At 40.4% G+C, this 21,596-nt stretch overlaps 1 protein-coding gene across 35 annotated transcripts in view; it reads left to right on the forward strand.

Moving 5' to 3' along the window:
* The window catches only part of Arpp21 (cAMP regulated phosphoprotein 21), a 161,502-nt gene that overhangs the window by 68,934 nt on the left and 70,972 nt on the right, over positions 1 to 21,596 (forward strand). For 9 of the 35 annotated variants that reach the window (XM_075964356.1, XM_075964354.1, XM_075964353.1 and 6 more), the window contains 4 exons: positions 6,824 to 6,932; positions 14,866 to 14,903; positions 16,622 to 16,681; positions 20,369 to 20,598. In XM_075964356.1, the coding sequence (XP_075820471.1) occupies positions 6,824 to 6,932; positions 14,866 to 14,903; positions 16,622 to 16,681; positions 20,369 to 20,598 (437 nt within the window). Of the gene's footprint in view, positions 1 to 6,823; positions 6,933 to 9,117; positions 9,220 to 14,865; positions 14,904 to 16,621; positions 16,682 to 20,368; positions 20,599 to 21,596 lie in introns of all 35 variants that reach the window. The other 26 variants (XM_075964338.1, XM_075964342.1, XM_075964339.1 and 23 more) reach the window with 8 other exon arrangements.

The following is a 21,596-nucleotide window of genomic DNA, read 5'->3' on the forward strand; positions in this document are numbered from 1 at the left end:
ACTTATGAGATCAAAGTACTGTAATGGTTGTATAGTTTCAAGAACCTAGGTGTGTATTACACATGGCCTTTGTATCTGAAGACATTAGTCAACAATATTTCATAGGAATTCTTGTAGTAATCATCCATGGATTGTTTTGAAGTACTTTTTCTTTCTGTATTGTAGATATTATTTTCCATTTGTGCAAGCCCTTGGTTTATAGATAAACTTGAAGAATGATATCAGTGTTCTTAAGCTCAGCGATCTGATTGTATTCCTATTTAGTGGTGCTGAAACTCCATGCTCAATAAAGTTCATGAGTAACTAGTCACACAAACTAAGAATACCATATCAGGTCTTAACTGTATTTTATAAATACAGTTAAAACCACATTTTTAAATTTTTTATCATGTTCTTCTTATCACCTTAAATCTTTTTCTATATTATTGTTTTGTCTTCTTTATAACACACACATACACACACACACACACACACACTTGGTGATTGTTATTATTTGCTCTTATCATTTTTCACTGGTAGAATTTCTACTCATACAAATCAAAAATAACATACCAATAAATGTGGGCATCTTATAGTATGAGATGGGTTTTTATGTTCTAGAGGGTCTTAGTGTAAGAAATCTGACTGGGGCGAAGAGCAAAATTTAATCTTACAAGTCTAAAACCTTAAAGTATAGTAGAAAGATTAAGCAATAATTTGAAAAAATAAACCATTTAAATCCCAAGTTCAGCAGATTATAAAAAAAATACATTCAATGTAGGAGTAAATTACTCAACGTATAAGAATAATTTTTTATAATCCAATAATTTGGTATGAGTCACTATTAAGTTGCTGAATGGTTTTGCTCTCTGTCTGAGATAATAGCTTTCATTATTGCCATAAAATAATACATGATTATTATATTCACAAATCCATAAAAGGTTAGAAGTAAAACTGCCTGTCAGCTCACCATCCACAGATAAACATTCAGCTAACATTCCCGTTTCCATGTGTTGCTTTCCCATAGCCAATTTGTGCTTGTGTTTTATACAGTGTCTTTCCTTGCTGGACAATAGTATTGGACATTGTCTTAGAGGACTTCACATTACTATGGCATACGGCAAGTTCTTATGTAGTACAGGAGAGGTCTTCACTCTTCCGTTGTTATAAAATGGAATTTGGTGTTCATTTCCACCCATTTCCTTTGAATTCTTCCTTAGAAATAGAATCACATTATCAAGGCAAATTGGGATGTTTACGCTTCTTCATCTAAAAAGCCCAGTATTTTTGCCAAAGCAAAAGCACCAACTTAAGAGTCTTAGAGACCCAGGTTGCCATTGAGTATTTTGCTAAGTGTCATTTGTGGCGGTCCACGATAAAGAAGAACCATGGTACCTTGTTAACCTGCACGTCTGTTACACTTAACAACGCTTAACGAACTTGGTAGAAAATGGCTAGCAAAATGGTTTGATCTACAAAATCCTTTTCACACAAGCAGGAGAAACTGACTTTTAATCTCCATGAGTCAAATAAAAAGACAAGTATGGTTTCACATCAATAGTCTCAGTGTTGGGGAGTAGGAGACTGGAGGACTCCTGGAGGTGGCTGGCTAATAACCTGAATCCGTGAGCTCCAGATGCACAGACAGATGGTGTCTCAGAGTATAAGGTGGAGAGAAATTGAGGGAGACACCTCCAAAACATGTACATAGGTGTATGTGTAACCTCCCAAACATGGATACACACAGACATGTATATACCTAAACTATACATACACACACATATACATACATAAGAAAAAAAACGATTTTGCAAGAACGTGCAAAATTCTAAACACAAATTTGAAAGATTCTAATAATAAAAGATGTAAAAATCTAGCAAAATGATTCAGTCTGCAAATGACCCGAGTGTGATCCCTGGATCTCACATAGGGAAAGGAGAGAAACGACTCCTGCAAGTTGTCCTCTGAGCTCCACACAGACACCGTGGTACCCACGGGTACACACCAAGTAAATAGTACATAATTGCAAACTAAAGCTGATTAAAATGACTTCCGCTTCCTATGTTAGAGTATAGCATAGAATATCATCTACAAGGAAATGAAGTGGAATAAGATGACAGACTGAAAAGGGAAATGGTGAATCACACTTAGTCAATAAGGGTGCTGGGCTTGTTTATTTTCTTTCAATCAAGGATCCCCTGCTGTGAACACTTGAATGGGAATGTTCAGAGTTTTCTTAGGTTTGTTGTATTTGACAAGCAAAATCCTTTACTATTTATTTCATTGTCCGGCCGATCTCTCCCTCTGTGCAATGGTATCTATTGAGATATGTTTCCAATCAGCTCCACTTTTTTTGATGACATGCCAAGGCCTCTGTTACCCTACCCCCACTACCGACTATTACTCCCCACCCCCAAAACTGACTATCACCCCTCCACTGTCACCCTATACCCACCCCACCCCCATCCAGGAGAGTTCTATTTTCTGTGCTGGAAGGGAGGGCAAGGTTCAGCAGAACTAGTTGGAAGCAGAATGACAAGTTTGGTCAGAGGACCGTAACACTGAAGCTAAACCGTTTAGAATAGTCCAAGATAAGTAAAAGTTCAAAACAATCATAAGAACCAATGCTTACTTTTTTAAGTTTCTAGGGAAAAATGTTTAACTAAGATTGGAATTGATTGAGTGGAAGAGAGATTTGGTTATCTTCACCAGCTACCCTCTTTTCCACGAGTTCTATCTAAAGGAGGAGCAATGTAGAATCATCTTAAATTTTCATTTCTTCCCCCAGAGAGGCTAAGTCGCTGGCAGGAGATGCAAGCTTGTTCACTATACAGAAGCCCTGTGTGCTATGGTTTGGAGCAAAGTCTGCTATAGACTATGGGAAAATGTATTTTTACCTTAAGATAAGGAAGCTATTGCTCACCTAAAATAAACACTAATTTTATTTCCTATGCATTTTGGCAATAATATATAAAAAGGTAGACATGATACCTAATGAAGCACATTCTCAAAAAAAAGTAGACAAATTGGACTGGTATGATACTTGTCCACGAGATACATAGCAAAGTCAGCTTACCATTATTTAATAAATATATGGCTTTTCTTTTCTGTAACTTTGAGAATTGTTTTTTGAGTTTCATTCCTGTATTCATAGGTTAAAAATCATTCATTACCATTGAAATACTATTCCTACATGTATTACTTTAGTGCCAATCATCTTCTGACTCAGAAATAATGCTTATTCAATTAATTATAAAAGTGGTTTTAAGGCCAGGAGGTGGTGGCACACGCCTTTAATCCCAGCACTCGGGAGGCAGAGGCAGGTGGATCTCTGTGAGTTCGAGACCAGCCTGGTCTACAAGAGCTAGTTCCAGGACAGGCTCCAAAACCACAGAGAAACCCTGTCTCGAATAAAAAAGGTGATTTAAAAAAAAACCATAGAGCTACAGTGGTCCATTGTCAGTAGTTTTAATTCAATTACTGTAGTATTTCAATTTATACTTTGGTTAGCTCAAAAGTCATGAATAGCTCTCCATAAAACCAACCTGGAAAAAAAATCTTGCTACATTTGCTTAATTATTCTTAAACAAATATCAAAATTGCTTTATGGGCATTTAAAATAATTTTCAAGAAACCTAAAGGAACTAATGTTTTTTCTAACTTTTGAAAATGTGATTAAAGAAGATAAGTTGCAAATTAGTCTCTGAGAATATATTTTGTATAATGTATATCAACGTGTGAAATATTCTTAACATTTGTGTTATGAATAACAATATGCATGATTAAGTTTTGGCATTCTATCTAACTATTTTTCACACATACATACATGTATGTGATATAAGTAGGTATAAATAACAGCACCATGATGAAATGGGATTTCAGAAGGAACACTGAAATAGAACTCTATCACACTTTACACTAAGATGTTCTTGGAATAAGGATCCAAAAATGAGGATGATTGAAATATCTTCCCCACCCAAGAGACTCAGACTTTTGTAAAATGATTTTAATGATTAATATACATAAATTCAATGTTTAATGATCATTCTGTTTTCAACTTGAATTTATGCTCCAATGAACAAACTCTCTGATATCCTGTAATTACTACAGAAATTATGACCTCATATCTGACTGAGTGACTCTTTATCAGTCCTTGAGCTATCATGACTTGTACACAGCTAGGCTAAATGGTCATGCATGCATGCATGCATCCATCCATCCATTCATTCATTCATTTAGCAGAGTGTTTCCCTGGCACTAGGTTTGGAGATAGCCACTAAGGATTAAGGCTTATAAGGAAACAGTGTCATGTAGATGGAAGTTTCTGTCCTGCCTGGTCCAAGAGCCCTTTAGTCCCAAAGAAACACATAGAGGCTTATATTAATTATAAACTCTTTGGTCTGTTAGCTCAGACTTATTATTAAGTAGCTTTTACAACTTAAATTAACCTTTAATTTTTGTCTGTGTTTAGCCATGTGGTTTAGTACCTTTTCCCACTTAGGCATTCTCATCTTGCTTCCCATGTATCTGGCTGGGGACTGACTCTGCCTTTCCTCTTCCCAGAATTCTCTTAATCTGGTTGCCCTGCCTGTACTTCCTGCCTGGCCAATCAGTGTTTTATTAAACCAGTACAAGTGGCTAATCTTTACAATGTACAAGAGCATTATCCCACAGCCGTGTCCAACCCACATAAACTACCTGCCAGCTAGTATTCTGAATTCGCACTCAAATACTCAAATTTTATCTTCAAAGAAGAAATTAGACTAAACAAATTCACCTTTGTGCTCATGCATCAAAATGTTCTGCTCTGAGGTCCTCTCATTTGTGTGTGAATATTTGCAGACTGTTAGAATACAAAAAGGATAGCTGTAAATTTAAGCAAATAATTTCATTTATTAGGACTTAACAGACTAGTGCCTGAGGATATCAAAAGAGACTAATTAACATTGATATGATGTAATTAACATTGATGTAATCAACATCGTTATTTCAGTTGACATCCTCATTTCATGTGCTGTTGGGGGAAAATGATATAATAACCAAAGAAGTGTTGGTTGGAAATACCAGGGCCCTAAATCATTTGGCAGGGTTGTCATTTACCCTGAACTATAACTGATCATGTTGTCATCATGACTCCATTGTATAGTAAGGAACCCACACATCCACTGACTACCCTGTATCAAATTTGTTTATCTCTAACATATGATTTCCACTTCCAGATCATTTGTTATATTTTAAGTTTGGTAAAAAAAAAAAAAAAACATCTGCATTGATCATTAAGATGATGTGATGAGGCCTCTTGGTTCTTTAAGTTGAGGGGTGAAACCCACCCCCAGACTTCACCTCCAGTCCATTGTGCACTGTACAATCAGAGGGACTGCACATGCTGTTTGAGGACTGTGGTGTCATGGGCAAATCTATAGTTATGGAAATCAAAATAATCACTGAGGGATGCTTTCCTCATCCTAAAAGAAAATCCCCTGCTGTACTCCACTTTTACCAACAGGATAGCATCATTTTATAAATCTTGTGCAGTGTAGCAGGCACCAGCCGAGCTTTTCTCCTCGCGCCTGCTCATCTGCTACGGTCTAATGTATGGACAGGGGTTGAAGAGAGGATGCTTCTCATTCTGACTTGAATGAGACACTTAAGCCTTTCCTTTGTCACCAAAGTGCTGTTTGTGAGAAAACATTTCTTAATTGCTGGTCACCCATTTTAGAACACAGCCAGTATAAGATGGCTTCCTCTGTCTGTGATATCAGAAACCAAGCAGAGGCAGGAACTCTAGAAGTCATGAGGCAGCCATTCTTAACCTAGAGATAAACACTTCAGCATGTTCTCTGTGATGATCCCAAGCCCCAACTCATTCGTGGAGTTTAGGGTGATTGCAGTGCCAATCATAGGGAGCGCACCCCTAATAATTAAGAGGTTTTGCAAAATCAATTGGCCAGTCAGTAGTATGCAACTACTTAGATCCTTTCCTTCACACCAATCAGCTAATCGGTTGTTTAAATATCATCAGCTTTTCTTAATTACTGACCTGATTTAGAAGATGTAGACCAGAAGGTCAGAAGCTAAAGAAGCAGGCTTCCAGAAAATTCGTTATTGGGGAGAAGAGAAATAGCATTATTTAAACAAAGCTCTCAGAGTAGACTCCAAGGATTCTCAGAATGTGCTAAGAGGCAGTCACTATGTGTAGATGAAAGGATGGATTCTGTGTTTTAAGCATGAATATTTAGCTGGACCTGGTGGTACAACCTGTAATTCCACGCACTTAGGGGACTGAGGCAGTAGGCCATTGGCTCAAGATCAGCTTGAGCTACAAAGTGAGTTCAAGGCCAGTCTCTGCAACTCAGTGAGACCAGGTCTCTAAAAGGATAAAGAGGGCTGGGGATGCAGCTCAGAGTTAGAGCCTTTTCTAGAGCCTCTAGAATGAATCCCCAAATGCCAGAATATATAAAAATTAAAAGTAAGGATACACATGAGGAAATTATATGTGTTCAGGAGTCACCAAAAGTCAAAACACCAAAGAAAAATATTGAAGCCCTGTATGTGTTGGGAGCTTTCACTGGTTTCTATATGTTCATCCCTGGAGATGGGCATGCAGCAAGCAATATTCTGAACTGGAAATAATAAAAGGTATTGTAACCCACATGTAAAAGTGACAAGTTATGCTGTCCATTGCCAGCAATTCGAATTTCACAGCCAAGAATAAACCCATCTCCTCTCTCTCCTTTCTCTCTTTTAAGTTAAATGCCACTTTGGGGGAAAAACACACAAAGAACTAAGTTTAATCAGATGGGAAAAATAGTTTTTTTATTGCTATGTTTTACTTTGCTGGCAGACCAGAGCAAAGGTTTTGTGAACATTTAAAAGATGAAAAAAGTGAAGAATCCCAGAAGCGGTTTATCTTGAAGCGAGATAACTCTAGTATTGATAAAGAAGACAATCAGGTTGGTTCTCAAGTTTGAGAGTGGCTGACGTTGTTGTTTTTGAAGGTGGGCTGACTGATGTTCTTGTTGTACCTTTGTTGTCCCCTCCTGCTTCCCAGCTACCCCCTCCTGCCTCTGACAACCGCTGCTGCCCTCTCTCCAATCCCTTGGCCTCCATTGCCTTCCCCTCTGGCATTCAGTGGGTAGCCACATGGTGTTGCCTCAGTTGCTTAGCAGTGGCTCTGTGTTGGGCTGCATGGGTGGTGCTTGGCGCAGTCTTTGCTGCATGTTGTGGTGGGGGTCGGGATGCTGCAGGCTCCGAGCTGTGGGGATAAGCTTGTCAGCTGCATTTCCAGATGTCTGTGTAACTCTGCCAGTCGCTCCACTCCCTACAGCTCTGTCCTTCCTTCCGTTGTGCACAATTTGAGCTGGATTATCAATGAGGACCGATGAGCCACCGGTGTAGCTGTAAAGAACATACCTTGTTATGGTGAGGACAGGAGGATTTTACAACTATCCTAAAAATAAGTCTTCACAGAAAAGCATCGAGTTTACATTCTAGCCCCCCACCCTTCTTCTTGTGTTTTATGGTCTATGTAATGTGTTTGCTCGTTTGCATGAAGTGTAGCAGAAACTGAACCTTGTGTATTTTGCCTGTGACAAAACAATGTCATTCTAGAACAGCCCTAATCATGGTCCTTGAGCAAAGGTAAAGAGACCTCACTGAATCTCTTCTCTGCGTGGGCAGGAGGGAGGGAGGTTACAAGCAAGAAGACTAAGTAAATGACAAAACCAAAAAAAAAAAAAAGAAAAGAAAAAATAATAATGACAGAACATCAGAAAGTCAGGAGACTGCCCTGACAACTGTACTTGTTGTCTGATAATCCAAATAGATATTTTTGAAACATGCCTTTTCTTTAAAGTTTATAAAGGTAAGACAATATGTATCTCACTCAAGGTCTCGTATTAATTACTCAGGTGAGTCACCCTGAGCCTGCCTGTGCATCTCTGAACATATGTTTTTCTTTGTAAAAAAGAAAGAAAGAAAAAGAAAAAGTCTATTTCTCATTGTACCTCCTTGTCTCCCACCACTGCTGCCCCAGCCCTGAGCTGCACCGGGACTCTTGTTGACTCCAAAACATGCCTGTGTTGTGTACTCCATGGGTGTCTGGTGAGCGTATGAATGAATGCGCTTAGTTCAGAATGGCGAATAGGTGGGAGGGCAGCTGAGATGCAGGGAGTGGGTCAGAGAGGACAAGGACTCGCAGTTCTCATGCTGGGTCCTTTGGACTGCTATTTTAGCTCTCTTTGCACCGGCATTGGCCGTTATCAACACACAGGGTTTCTAAGCAGAGTTTATGCCCCCATGCAATTTACAGAGCCAGCCACTGGGGCAACAAAGAAGCCTTAGGAGCCAGAGACTATCTACAAGTGCCTTTCAGACTCCCACTTTCTCTGCTTTTTTGTTCTTTCTTGAGATCCCGAATGTGCACAACCACTTCCTACCTCAGACACCCTGAACTCACTCTTCACTCTTTCCCATCAACAGTTTGCCTCCTGTTGGGGTCAGGCACACTCAAAAAAGGGGGAAAAGACTATCCCTGGCCATCCAATTTCTGGACCAATTCCCAAGGCATGAGCAAGGCTGCTTATTTTCTAAATATTTATTCTACTTTGCTCTATAGAAGACGAACTGGGAGTAGCAATCTTTCTTATGTCAGCATGTCATACACAGATATACACACCCACACACATACACACACATGAACATAGATGCATACACACATGCAACCACACACACAAACACATAGATAAACACACATATACACATCACACTCACACATACATACATTCACACACACATGCACATCAATACAAAGAGATCACAAACATACATACTCATGTACATATAACACACACATACACACATAGCACACACAGAGATATACACACATACCTGCACATATATACACCACACACACATGAATGCACACACAAGCATAAACATACACATGCATACACACATATCACACACAGAGATAAACATGCATACTTAAGCTCATATCCCCCAGCCTAGCCTCCTCAGGGAGCAGGGGGGTGGGGCTTGTCAGGCTCCAGTTATCTAAATGAGCATTTATTATTCTCAGTTGACAGTTGCTTGACAGCTCAACATGGATAACCCTCCTGATTTCTTTTCTCTGTTCAGCAAAACAGAATGCATCCATTTAGAGATGACAGACGAAGTAAATCAATTGAAGAGAGAGAAGAGGAATATCAGAGAGTGAGGGAGAGAATATTTGCACACGATGTGAGTAGTTGTTTTAATTGCCTCTTGAGTATGGGTCCTTCCGTCAGCAGAAAGGCCCCTCCTTTCTCAGAGAGAGCTGGCAGGGAAGACAGAGGCCGGGACCAAGAGCGAGTCACAAAGCAGAAAACAGCAATGTTTCCGGGAAAGAACCTGGCTCAGGGTTGTGGTGCAAACAGACCGAGAGTCTGCGTGTGCTCTCAGGGATAGAGATATAATCTGGGTCACTAAAAGAGACAGTCAGTATAGAAAGGGTTGTTAGGTTCCGAAATCCCTTTACATCCATAGTAGGTAACAGATCACTTATTGGTGAATTAAAAAACAACAACAACAACAACATTAGGGACACAGACATGACCCAGTGAGTAAAATGCTTCCTGTGCAAACAGAAGAACCTGAGTTTGGATCCCAGCACCCTGTAGAAGGCAGGCATGGAGGCAGGCTTTCATAACATAAGCGCTAGGGAGGCAGAAACAGGCAGATCCCGAGAGCTCATTGGCCAGGCAGTCTAGTCCACTTGTAAGCTCCTGACTCACTGACAGACCCCAACTACAAACAACAAGGTAGAGAGCAGTACAAGAACCTACAAGTATCCAGACATACACATGTGCAAATACTGCACACACATGCTTGCACAGAGGCATGTGCACATGTGCACACGAGCACACACCAAGTACCTTCCGAATTCTTAGCAGATATGAACACTTCCTCATACCAAAGCTAGATGATAATATTTGATTCCATTCTTGATTTCAGATCAAATCAAATCTGTGAACAATTTGTTAAAGCAATAATCACAACAATCACAGAAAACCTCCTTTTAATTCAAAGCCAAACAAAGAAAATGTGGTTGTGATTTAAAAATAAGTTTTTACCCATTATGCTCAAGACCAAATGGAATTAAGTTAGATAAAAATGAAAATATGAAAATTAAAACTGGATTTACAAACAAGTGAAAACACTGAGAAATTTCCACAGCTTTCTATTCTATGGAGTCCTTGGGAACTTCCTTAGTTGTTAGGGAGCCTGATCTCTGCAACCTGTGGAGGAGGCTTCAGTGTGGTCCTCAGTGGACAACATTTCCAGCATGTTCAGTCAGACCAAATCTCTGTTATTGTGGCTTGTTGCTGGAGGGCACACCAAGCCAACAGGATACTTGGGCTTTGCTCCTCAGTTTTGAGGACACCGCTTGAAGCCAAAGCAAGTGTCAGCACCCCCCCACCCACACACACACACACACACACTCATGATGATTCTATAGCTTGATACTGCAGAAGGGGCAACATCTGCTGTGTGGGTTCCACCCTTCTATCCTCCCTACCTCATGCTTCTTGAACACACTGACATAGAAGTTTAGTGATTGAGTACTCTGGCCCAGAGCTCTTAAATTAAGAGAGCATGGGAGAGGAGAATAGAGGTTAGCATAGCTGGGGGTATGGGTGCAAGTCTAGAAAATATGAGTGGACTACATTGACTTTTGTTATGGTCAGAATGCACCAGGATACATACTCTCACCGGATAAGAGAATAAAGGACACACATTTTTGACCTTGTCATGAGAGAGCAGAACGTGGTGAGCTGAGGGGCAACCCATTTGCTTCTGAAGCCCTTCACAGAGACAGCTTCTCCAGAATGTTGATTTGTCTTCTAGTCTTTACCCCCCTTCTCTTTTGTATGTGTACTTACCTACATACAGGCGATTTCCCCTGACGCTCTGCTTCTAACAAGTCAAATGTTTTAGGAATGTGTCAATAGATTGAGACACAAATGCCCATCACACAGACAGGGTATTTTGTTATTATCTTTATAAGGTTATGCCCATTGTTGGAGCTGGGTGCCAGGAAACACTGCCTCAGATGCCTGTCTGGAATAGGAATGGAATCCACGATTCTTACCCCCAGGAAGATGGCCACAGGGAGAAGGGGCATACAAGGCTTCCCTTCTCTGGAGACAGAGGTCCCAGGAAAAGCACTTGAGGCACTTTTGACCATGATAAGCTTCACTGGCCACAGGGAGGAAGGACATCTTTTCAACTGAAAAGCAGATCTAAGTGTGACAGGGCTTAGGTGCCAAGCTATTGCCGGTCCCTCGCTAACCCCTGACCCGTTAGGTTTGGCTGAGGAACTGCCAACTGTTCATAAATTCACTCATGTGGCGACTGACAGGCCACCCTTGTGAATTGGGACCAGTCTGTAGTTGGCAATTTTCTTCAAGGCGAGCTTTCCTGGATGGAGACCGTGACATGTCTCCAGAAATGGCAGTTCATTTTCCCCACAGAATGTGATTCATGAGAGAAATGGAAGCAATGTTCTTTGAGGATGTGGCCTTGGAGGTGCCCGTTTCCCCTCACACTATACAGAATAACCCCAGAACAATGTGGGAAGGCTGTGTTAATGAGGAAGAAGGCAAGAGGTGACTCAGGAGTAAGGAGATGTTACCACAGCATCTATCAGCTCAAAATTTCAAGGATGGAACATGGCCACCTGAATTTTCTTGAACACACATGCACCTTAAGACATCTTCCTCACTGCTTGCACGGTGACAGCCCACATTATAGGGGCTATGCACGTGCAGTTCCCTAGCTGGTTGACCCTATCACCGCTCAGAATGTTGATTAATATTCACCATGAAAAGACCATTTTCCACAAAATAATAGTTACTTTACAGTAAGTCAACTATTAAGCCAATACAAAGGATCCAGCATAAGGACCCTGTATTTTAGAAATGAAATCTTTATTCTAACTATTCTTTGATTTTATTTTCTCATAATTATAAAACCCAGAATGAACAAATCCAGTTTTGCTCAACAATTATTATTTAAATGGTGGCTATTCAAATATTGAGTATGAGTATATCTTTCCCTACCTGAGCTAACACTAGAGAATTGGGACATCTCATTTACACTTTAGCAAAACTCAAGTTTATTTTAAAATTAGAACTACTCTTGGGTGTTTTGGGGAAGCGTCTTGGTGCCTCAGATGTGAGTGTATGTGTTTGAGAAGCAGTGCGCATGTGTGCCTGTCTGTGTCTTTATATATGCAGCCACATGAACAAAATAGGCATGTTGCCTTGGAGATATGCTAGAAACAATTTCAAATATGGTTTTCAAAGTTTGGTATCTTGAGATAAGACTGCTATCTGAGAGCCAAAAAGTTGTAAGTATACAGACAAATTTAGCTCTCAAATAATAAAGCAGTAAATCTCTACTGTCAGTCATATTTGAAAAAAATAATTATTTCTTTGGTGACAATTTAATCCCATTTTCTGGTCCTTTTCACCTGATGTTACTAACCTTGGGAAGACTTGTTAACAAGGCAGAATATTTGAGGAAGGCTGTCTTGCCTGGAAGGTATTTTTTGAGGACATTTGTGTGTTGATGGAGCTCCCAGAAGGCTCCTGGTGACCCTCCAGAAAGTGTGGGGTCTGTCCTCTGAGAGCTGCAGAGAGGGCACAGGCTGTGAGCACAGTGGGGGTGAGATGTGGGGGAGAATTCTAATCCATTAAACAAAACCGTTTTCTTCTTTGGAAAAAAAAAAGAGCCTTTTAAATATTCGGGTGTGCACGTAAGTGACAGCTTTAAATGTTGCACTTAATGACTGTGACACTTTCATCTTTCTCTGCCATTAAATGTGCAAGTTATTAATACTCCCTTTTCCAAAGTTTATTTCCACCAGCTACTGAGTCACAGCCCATAGCTGTCTCACTTAGGAGAATGTGGGGATCCTGGGGAGGATCTTTCCAAACACTCAGATGCCTACTTTTGAAGGATGTTTATTGCGGACAAGTATCTTTGATTTGTTGGTGTCTTGATTTTTCATTCAAAGAATTGAAGCTGTTTAATGTCTCCTCCCCAAACGTTTTGTGGTTAAGATGTCAGAATGTCTTTGATCAACTTCCTCAAATAGGTTGAATCTCCACCTTCCAGGGCCTGGTGGTAACATTATGAAGCACACTGACTTCTTCCCAACCATTGAGGAGACACCATGTCTAAACAGAACCTTTGGCTTAGTGGAAAGAAATGATTTCACTGTCAGAATGAACATGGAGAACAGTACCTGACTTGCCTCTCTGAGAGCTGGTTTCGTGAACTGCAAGTTTAATGTGAAGAATTGCTAACGGGGCTGGGTTGATGCCTCAGTTGGCAAAGAACATAGGCATGAGTTTGACGCCCCCTCCCCAAATTCAACCAAGAAACTCGAAGGCATGATGTCACATGTTTGTAATTCCCATAGGGAGGCAGAAACAGGTAGATTCCAAGGTCCCTGGCCAACAAGCCTAGATTTCTTGGTGAGTTCTAAGTCAGTGAAAGACCCTGTTCATAAAAGCCAGGTGGAGATCGGTGAGATGGCTCACCAGGTACAGGCACTTGTAACCAAGCCTGACAACCTGAGCACAATCCCCAAATACACACCTGAAGAAAGGAAAGAACTGACTCCTGTTAGTTGTCTTCTGAGCTCCACACATGCGCCTTGACATGCACACATACACACACGTTCATACCAAATACACACGTGCGCGCGCACACACACACACAATACAAAATAGTTTTTAAGCAACCAGCCAAGCAAATAAAACATTGACAGCCCCTGAGGAACAACACCTGAACTTGTCCTCTGCCTTCACACATATGCATACATATGTGCACAGACAGACATGGATATGTGCACACTTGCACAAAGAACTGCCAAAGAGTCATTGCTATTTCTGTAGAGTAATGGACCCACTAGGTTCCTATTTATCCCTTTTGTAGGTCACTTACTTTTTGAAATCTGTACACGGAAAATGGTGCTTAAGTAGGTAGATAGATAAACACCTAACATTGAAAATAGTTCCTATTATTTCCCAGGCACAGTGTGCTGTTACGTGCGCACATCTCTGCTTTACATGGATTTCTCTTTTCCTTTGTTTAAATTTAACCAGATTCATCTTTTCTCGGATACCATCTAGATAATGATGGTAGAATTTTATCTTCCCTAGAGTTAGTTCAGTAAAGGAAGCAAAACAAGAAAGCTGTTGGCTTTCTCTGTGAAAAGGCAGAGAAAAAACACTTGATAGCATTTTTTACATTAGCTTCAATTGGCCAAGGCTTGTCTTCTGTCCTGCCCCTCCCTTTCATTCAGATTAATAATTGATGACATTTCTTCAGTTTGGAGAGACTTGCGATAAGTCTCTCTCTTCCATGAGGACGTGTCTCCCTGAGGCAGGGACGCCTCTCTGAGGCAGGGATGTCAGGATGTGGGTTCACAGCTCTGCCATCCCTAGGAGGATCACGGCAAATCTGCTTCTTCTCTCTTGGTTTGAACCCATGCCCTTGACCGGTGTACATGGCTGCTCGGGACTCAACAGTCCCTGGTCTCTCCAGCTGTTTCACCCCCGTTTCTCTTTGACCTTGATCCTGACCTGGAACTTAATCTGTTCATACTTGAAGAGTTCCTGATGGGAAAATACCCCGTGCTGCTGAGAACTGGTTATTCTGCCAGCGACACTAACCTATTTCTCTCCTTTTAAAGTTCTCATCTTTTGTGCATAATTTTCTTAATCTTTTCCCCCTAGGAAGGGAAAGTAGCTTTAAAATCAGGCAAGGATTTGCGAGAGCTCCGCCAATCCAGCACATCTGACATGGTGCCCTGTTTTTATTTTTATTTTTCAGTCAGTTTGCTCCCAGGAAAGTCTATTTTTGGACAACAGGTAAAATGAAATTTATGTTTCTTGTGTCTTTCGAGGAACGGTTTGTCGTGTGTCCTTTACATTCTCATGTTCATACGTATTGCACATATAAGTGTGTACTTGAATATATGTATGAAAGCACACATATATCAACGGATACACACCTATATAGTCACGTATATGTTACTTGATCTGTTTAAAAAGACTTTGATTTGGGGAAGAAGTTTTCTCAGTTACTTCCATACAGAGGCTTGGGCATTTTCCACTGAAGTCTCTGTTTTAGGCTCTCCCATGTAATCCCTGCCACCTTGACGTGGGATAAGAGTGGAGACCGTGTGGGCATGCAGCTTCTCCGGCTTACTGGCCAGGCTGCTGAAAGTGTTTTCAGCCATTTCTTACATCTTATCACCTTAACTAGCTATGCCAAAAGAAATTAAATTACTATGATTTTAAATTTCAAATTGTAACAGTCTCCCTGTCTTCCTGAAAGGGCTGAGGTGAAAACTTTATCCACAATGCCTTCATATTAATCAGTTTGCCTGGCTTAAGCCTTGGGCGTGGGGGGGGGGGGTACTGGAGAAACAGTGTGGAGAACGTCTTCGGGTTAAGGGCAACCCTGTTAAACTTAACCTTTCAGAACTTACCCTTCTGATACAGCTTCAAACCGTCACAGCTATTGAAACGTTCCCATGATTCAATTATGTGGATTCCAGATAAGTGAAGCAAGCGCGTGAGCTGTGCTAGCCACATTTAAGACTAATCAAAATCCGAACTTAATTTAGAAACACAGGATTCGTAACTAAAGCGGCTCTTAATTTGATTGCAAGTGTCAGTATAATGGGTGTCCCTCTAAGTCTGACCAAAATTGAAGTTGATTAAACACTCTTACTCAGACTTTAAACCGGATATTATGGATAACTAGTAACTACAAGAAAGAAGTCACAGTGTTAGTTGGAAATGTTGAGAGAATCACCTCTTTCAGGTGGAATAAAAATAGATAAAATATGATCGTTCCAGTTTGAGGCACCTGTTTCCCCTTTACAGTAAAACTGAGAGTTCATAACTGACTACCTTGGTGGTGACCTGAGGCATTTCAAAATTTTACACCTGTACCAGACAGAGTATTGACAGTTTACTTTCATGGGAACATATTTCTAAGCCATCTAACCAATCATGCCCCTACAATATTCTCTAATACTATTCATTGATTCTTAATTGCCCAAGGTATTCAAGTTGGATCATAGTCAACAGTCTAAGAACTGGTCATATGTGTTCATTGCCTATAAGTACATGACCTGATAGTCCAAGAAAGAAACATCAAACATCAAATTGAATGTCCCTCCAGGAAAAATAAAATGTATATGGACACTTACTTCTGGAATTCTCATATTTCCAGTTGAGTCCAAGGGATTAATAAACAATTTTATAGTTCTCTTGAAGAAAATCCCAACAATTGTGTTTAATGAAATTTCTATCCTGTGTCTACCAGCCTCTTGCATTTCCCTTTCCCTGTGTCCACATTTTTTCCTTTAACGCTCTATCTAACATAGACTAGGGACTACATCCTTACATGCTGCCGTGAATTTGCTCAAATGAACGTTAACATCACACAGGGAAATCCTAACACGTGGGATTGGCTTACACACAAGGCATGCTGTGATATAGTGCACACCCTTCCCGTATAGGGCATTGCAAACCCTTGGGCTTTGTGTCATAAACGTCATCTTTTTCATTCCCAGTAGGCTCCAGGAAGACATTCACATATGCAATGAGACCTATAAGAAAAGACAGCTCTTTCGGTTGGTATGGTTTACTTTTATAAACTGTGTTTTCGGATGATGTGGCAGAATCCGCGTGAAATATAAGTGTTAGCATGCAATATTTCTGTTCATGGGATAGAATCCATTCAATTCTCTTCTTGTAGCGTTTGTTACACAATGAGACAGTGAGAATTAGCACTGGGAAGCCATCGCTCTGTGTATTCTCCTCCTGGGGTCTTCCCGGAAGTGTCTTTACGTGGAGGATTCTCCATTAAAATTCGTTGAACACTTTCAAACCCACTTTGACAAATTAAGCAGAGTTCAGATTTCTCTGGAAGGCTACAGTTATATGTACATTCCCAATTCTGGGAACTATCCAGGTGATAGCTCTACTAGGGAGGCTGGTTTTTAAACCACTGCTGTCCCTCACAGTATTTCAAACATTATTTTAAGCATCTATTTCATTTATAAAAGGAAATTGTGAGGTTTCTTTCCATGATAATGGACTATTTAAACCAAGATCTGCAGAGTAAGGGGAAGGAAGGAATTCTTTTTTGAGTTCTGTTTTAGGCTAACACCTCTTTGAGAGCAGAGGGGCCATCCACATTTTTCACCACGCTCTTACATGTCTGCCTGACATGCTTTATAAGGCCAGTTTTAAACAGCGTTATTAAAAAATACTCAGTATCAGGTCCTACCTTATGGCCCAAGTTCAATTCCCAGGATCCACGTAGTAGAAAGAGAGAACTAACTCCTGTATGTTGTCTTCTGAGCTACACACACAGGACTTGGTACATGCATCACACCACACACACACACACACAACTATAATAAAGCATTTTAAATATTCAGTATCTACTATGTATATATGGATATATTTCTAAATATCAGGTTCATCTCTGGTAGAAGAAAGCTAAAACCCCAAACAAACTCTTACTAGTTCCAGCAAAGAAGAAAAGTGTGCTGGTACAACGCCTTTGGCTAGCGGCTTGAATTGAGGTCTTCCTCATTCAGGGAGGTTTATTCTTTCATCAGGCATCAGCAAAAAAGAAAAGTAAAATGAATTCCTCATTTCCTCAGTTCTAACTTTCCTAGGCTGAACACTGACAACTCTAGCAAGTTCCCTGCGCATCATTAGATATTCCCCTTGCATTTTTGAATGTTTAAGAGAAATGACCTTGAATTTCTCCATTGGAAACCCAGACCCTGAAATCACATACTCTGTGATACAGATTAGATGCAAGCCTTCAAACAGATAGTTCCTTTGACACAGTTCCCAAGTCAGCTCATAGTCGAGCTATAGTATAATTAGGGAAGCAATCACAGTATCACTTACCCCAGTCACTAAGTCCCAGAGCTCAGGAAACAAAGGTTGCTTTCAAGTACATATTACCCTAAATTGGGGAAAATAAAAGTATAATTTTCAGAAATATAGGAAAATGTAAGCAATAATCAGAGAAACAGAACACTATGTATATATATATATGTATATATGTATATATTATATATAATAATAACTATTATGGGACGAGTTACTTGCTATCTATAAAAGGATCAGCTCCAATGACCATTATTTTCTTAGATGTTGGTTGGAAAGAACCAAGCTGAACTTTAAAAAGGCAGAGGCATTTGAATAGGTGATTTTCTGTAATATTTATGATTCCATACCAAGTAGATTTGGAATTCATTTTAGGACCCACCTTGCTAATATTGGGATAATTAGCCAATAGATAGAAAAATAAGAATTATATTTAAATTTGTGCATATCTAGAAACCACAAATAAATTGTCTATTTAATTTGAATTCTGCTTATGGGATCTCCTAAAAGCAGAAACTTTAAATTTCACACTTTAAAAAATGAATAGCTCCTGGTTTAGGATGTTGAGATGAGCTGATATCACAGAAGAATATCTTAGGTCACTTTGTGAATGAGGGGATATAGTTAAAGTCTAATGAGCCTGTAGAGTTGTTAGACACAGCTCTACATGCCAAAGGGTACCAACTACACCCAAGCAAAACGGAGGTCACTATCTTTTGCAAAGACACTCTAGGCCACACTGGCATTCTTGCAGGTCTAAATGCTGCCATGGAGGTGCAGAAGTCACAAATAGAAGGGATAAAAGGGGCAAAATTGATGATTGAACAGATAATCACCCCCATCTAGAGGGTTTCTTTCTGCCTCGTTCAATGTGTTGAGGCTCAGGACCACCCCAGATTTTCAAGTCAATGTTTTTCTGTAAAGAATATTCCAGGTCCTCTGTAGAAGAAGTTATTGTCCAATTCCTGCTTCATTCAGAGACGTTAAGAAATGATTCAGCTGCACTTTGTCAAAGATGGGTCAGCATAGTCAGAATTATACAAGAAAAGAATGACGTTGAACTTGGATGTTAGAAGAAGAAACTGGGCTGGAGAACCGAGCCCTTGGGAAGACAGTTCCTCTACAACAGCCTCAATAGTTTTCGTACTTTTCTGAGTGTGGAAATTAAAGGCACCTGGCCACTGGCGATCAACTTTCTTTATATACCAAGTCTCCTTGCCTTTACTAGGTCTCAAATCCAGTTTCCTTCTTAATCTTCCCAGTCACAAATAAAAGTTTCATAAATTGAAGCAGGAGCTAAACCTTCGCCGCCACTTCTGCTCATGAGGCTGGAGTATTTCTGCCAGATATCTATACACTCTTCTAGCGTCTCAACGCGACTTTATTGATTTTAAAGGATTGTTTGAAAACAAAGCTTCTGATCAGGGATTGAGATTTGATTCAAGCATTGATTACATCACATCACACACTGGTGTGAAGTCACAATTACACTTATTATCTGTGAGTAAGGCGCTTTAATGGTGCGTTGTATCCGCAGGAAAAAATGAAATGAAAGCTTTGTAAGCATGCACAATGCTGTTCTTTAAGGAGAATGGAAACCAATGAAACTACAAATTTTCTCAGAAAACACATGCACATTTGCATGTTCCTTGAAGGATCTCTGGAGTCCTGGAAATTCAGCTTTAGCTTCCCTTATATTGGACGTAGTTTGAATGAATCGTTCTTTCACTTTGAAATTTGCAATTTCCATTGATATGCCCTTGGCAAATCTCATGCCAAAGTATAGTGCCAGCCCTGCTGTGTTGATAAACTTCCCTACCCTGGAAGGGTAATGAGCTGTCTCCTTAGACTTCCAAGGTTAAACTCGCAGGAAGGGCAGAGTCTTAGTGTGAGTTCATACGGTAATTCCAGGACCGCTCTTTTGTCAAAATCTTGCTGAACAAAGATATCATACAGAACATAAAGTTGGAAAATGAATTAATAAATAGATTTTCTCCAAGGCCAATTATTTAATGCTAAAAAAGAAAAAAAAACTTCTTTCCTGGGAATTTATTTTTAGAATTATGTAAGATGATGATTACTTCTGAGCATGAATTCATTATTGATTCAAGTCAGGGTGGAGTACCCACTTTCAGAGAGAGAAGCTAACGATTACATTTTATATCACTTGTCTCCCACCGTGTCTCCTTCACTGGCAGAGGGATATTGGTGTCTCTAGGTTTGGTTTTCCCGTGTATAATTTGTGCCATGTGTCATACGTTATGTGTCTTTGTGTCTGTTGGGGGGGGGTCTGTTTAAAGAGTCAATGAGAAGAGTGTAGAAGACTCTTCTACTAAGGGCCCCTATGCCCACTTACCCCATCATGACACACAACTCTGTCCCCATGAATCTCTCTGATGGCTGTGCAGGGGTAACCGAGACAGCTCAGGAAGGACTTCCGGGAGTCGGCAGAGCAGCTCAGAGACAGAGCTCAGGTGGTCCGACCAGCAGCGGGCCTGGAGCAGCACAGACTCTGACAGCTCCAACCGCAATCTGAAGCCCACCATGACCAAGACAGCAAGCTTTGGGGGCATCACGGTGCTGACCAGGGGTGACAGCACGTCCAGTACCAGGAGTGCTGGGAAACTGTCCAAAACAGGTAGGTATCACTGAATGGCTCCCTGCCCTGGTGCCTCTGGAGTCTGTGCGGGCCATCTGCTCTCCATTAACTAATGGCAGGAATATTAACTCCACTCCATTCTCGGAATCAGGAAATGCTATGTAAGTGACTTATTGTAACTAGCCACAAACTTGGACACCACTAAGCTTCTTCCTTAGTTTCCTTGCTGGTAAAATGTAAGTTATCATAGTACGTTCTTTGAACCCAGTTTACTTACTTAGAGTTTAAACGACATCATTTTTTAACGGTTATATCACCTTGGCAAATACAGATAAAAACTATAACAAAAATCAGCTACTGCTTTTAAATGCAATGCTACGACACACTCAATGCAGCTGCCGTGTGAGACCATTATAACAGTAATAGACTCAGCAATAGTTCCTCTGTTCCTGGACTGTTATTATTTAAACTATATACCCATTTCCTCCTTGGAGGTATATAAATGATAGCATCCCTACATTTAATGGTTATTAGGAAGACAAAAAGCTTCAATACATGCAAAGCAATTTGTATAACTGGCATGTTGCAAGTGCCATGGGCCCAATCAATGCTCATTTACACTTATTATGGCCATGGAATATTGTAGCCCTAATTTGCAGATGAGGAAGGCCAATCTCTGGGATGTTTAGCGTTTCCAAACTTTACTGAGAAGTGAAGGTATTTTTCTTTCATTATGATTTCTGCCCTATTCTTTCTCTGGGGGAATAGTGATATTTTAAGATAGACAACTTATAAGGATGTACAAAGTGCTTAGGAAGTGGTGGTGAGCAACTTAGAAAATTCCCTCAAATCACAGCTTTGGAATGATTACAATCACCATGTACTGTTTCACTCCTGAAGAGTGGACTCTCAGCTGGGAGGTTTGGCTTGATCTGTGAATTGCTTGCTTTGCAAGCACAAGAACTGGAATTCGATCCTCAGACCCAGTAAAAAGTGGGCTGGTGGAATGTGCTGGCAATCTCAGCCATGGGAAGAAA

Source organism: Microtus pennsylvanicus, chromosome 3 (genome assembly GCF_037038515.1).
Source record: "Microtus pennsylvanicus isolate mMicPen1 chromosome 3, mMicPen1.hap1, whole genome shotgun sequence".
NCBI classification, from domain to species: Eukaryota; Metazoa; Chordata; class Mammalia; order Rodentia; family Cricetidae; genus Microtus; species Microtus pennsylvanicus.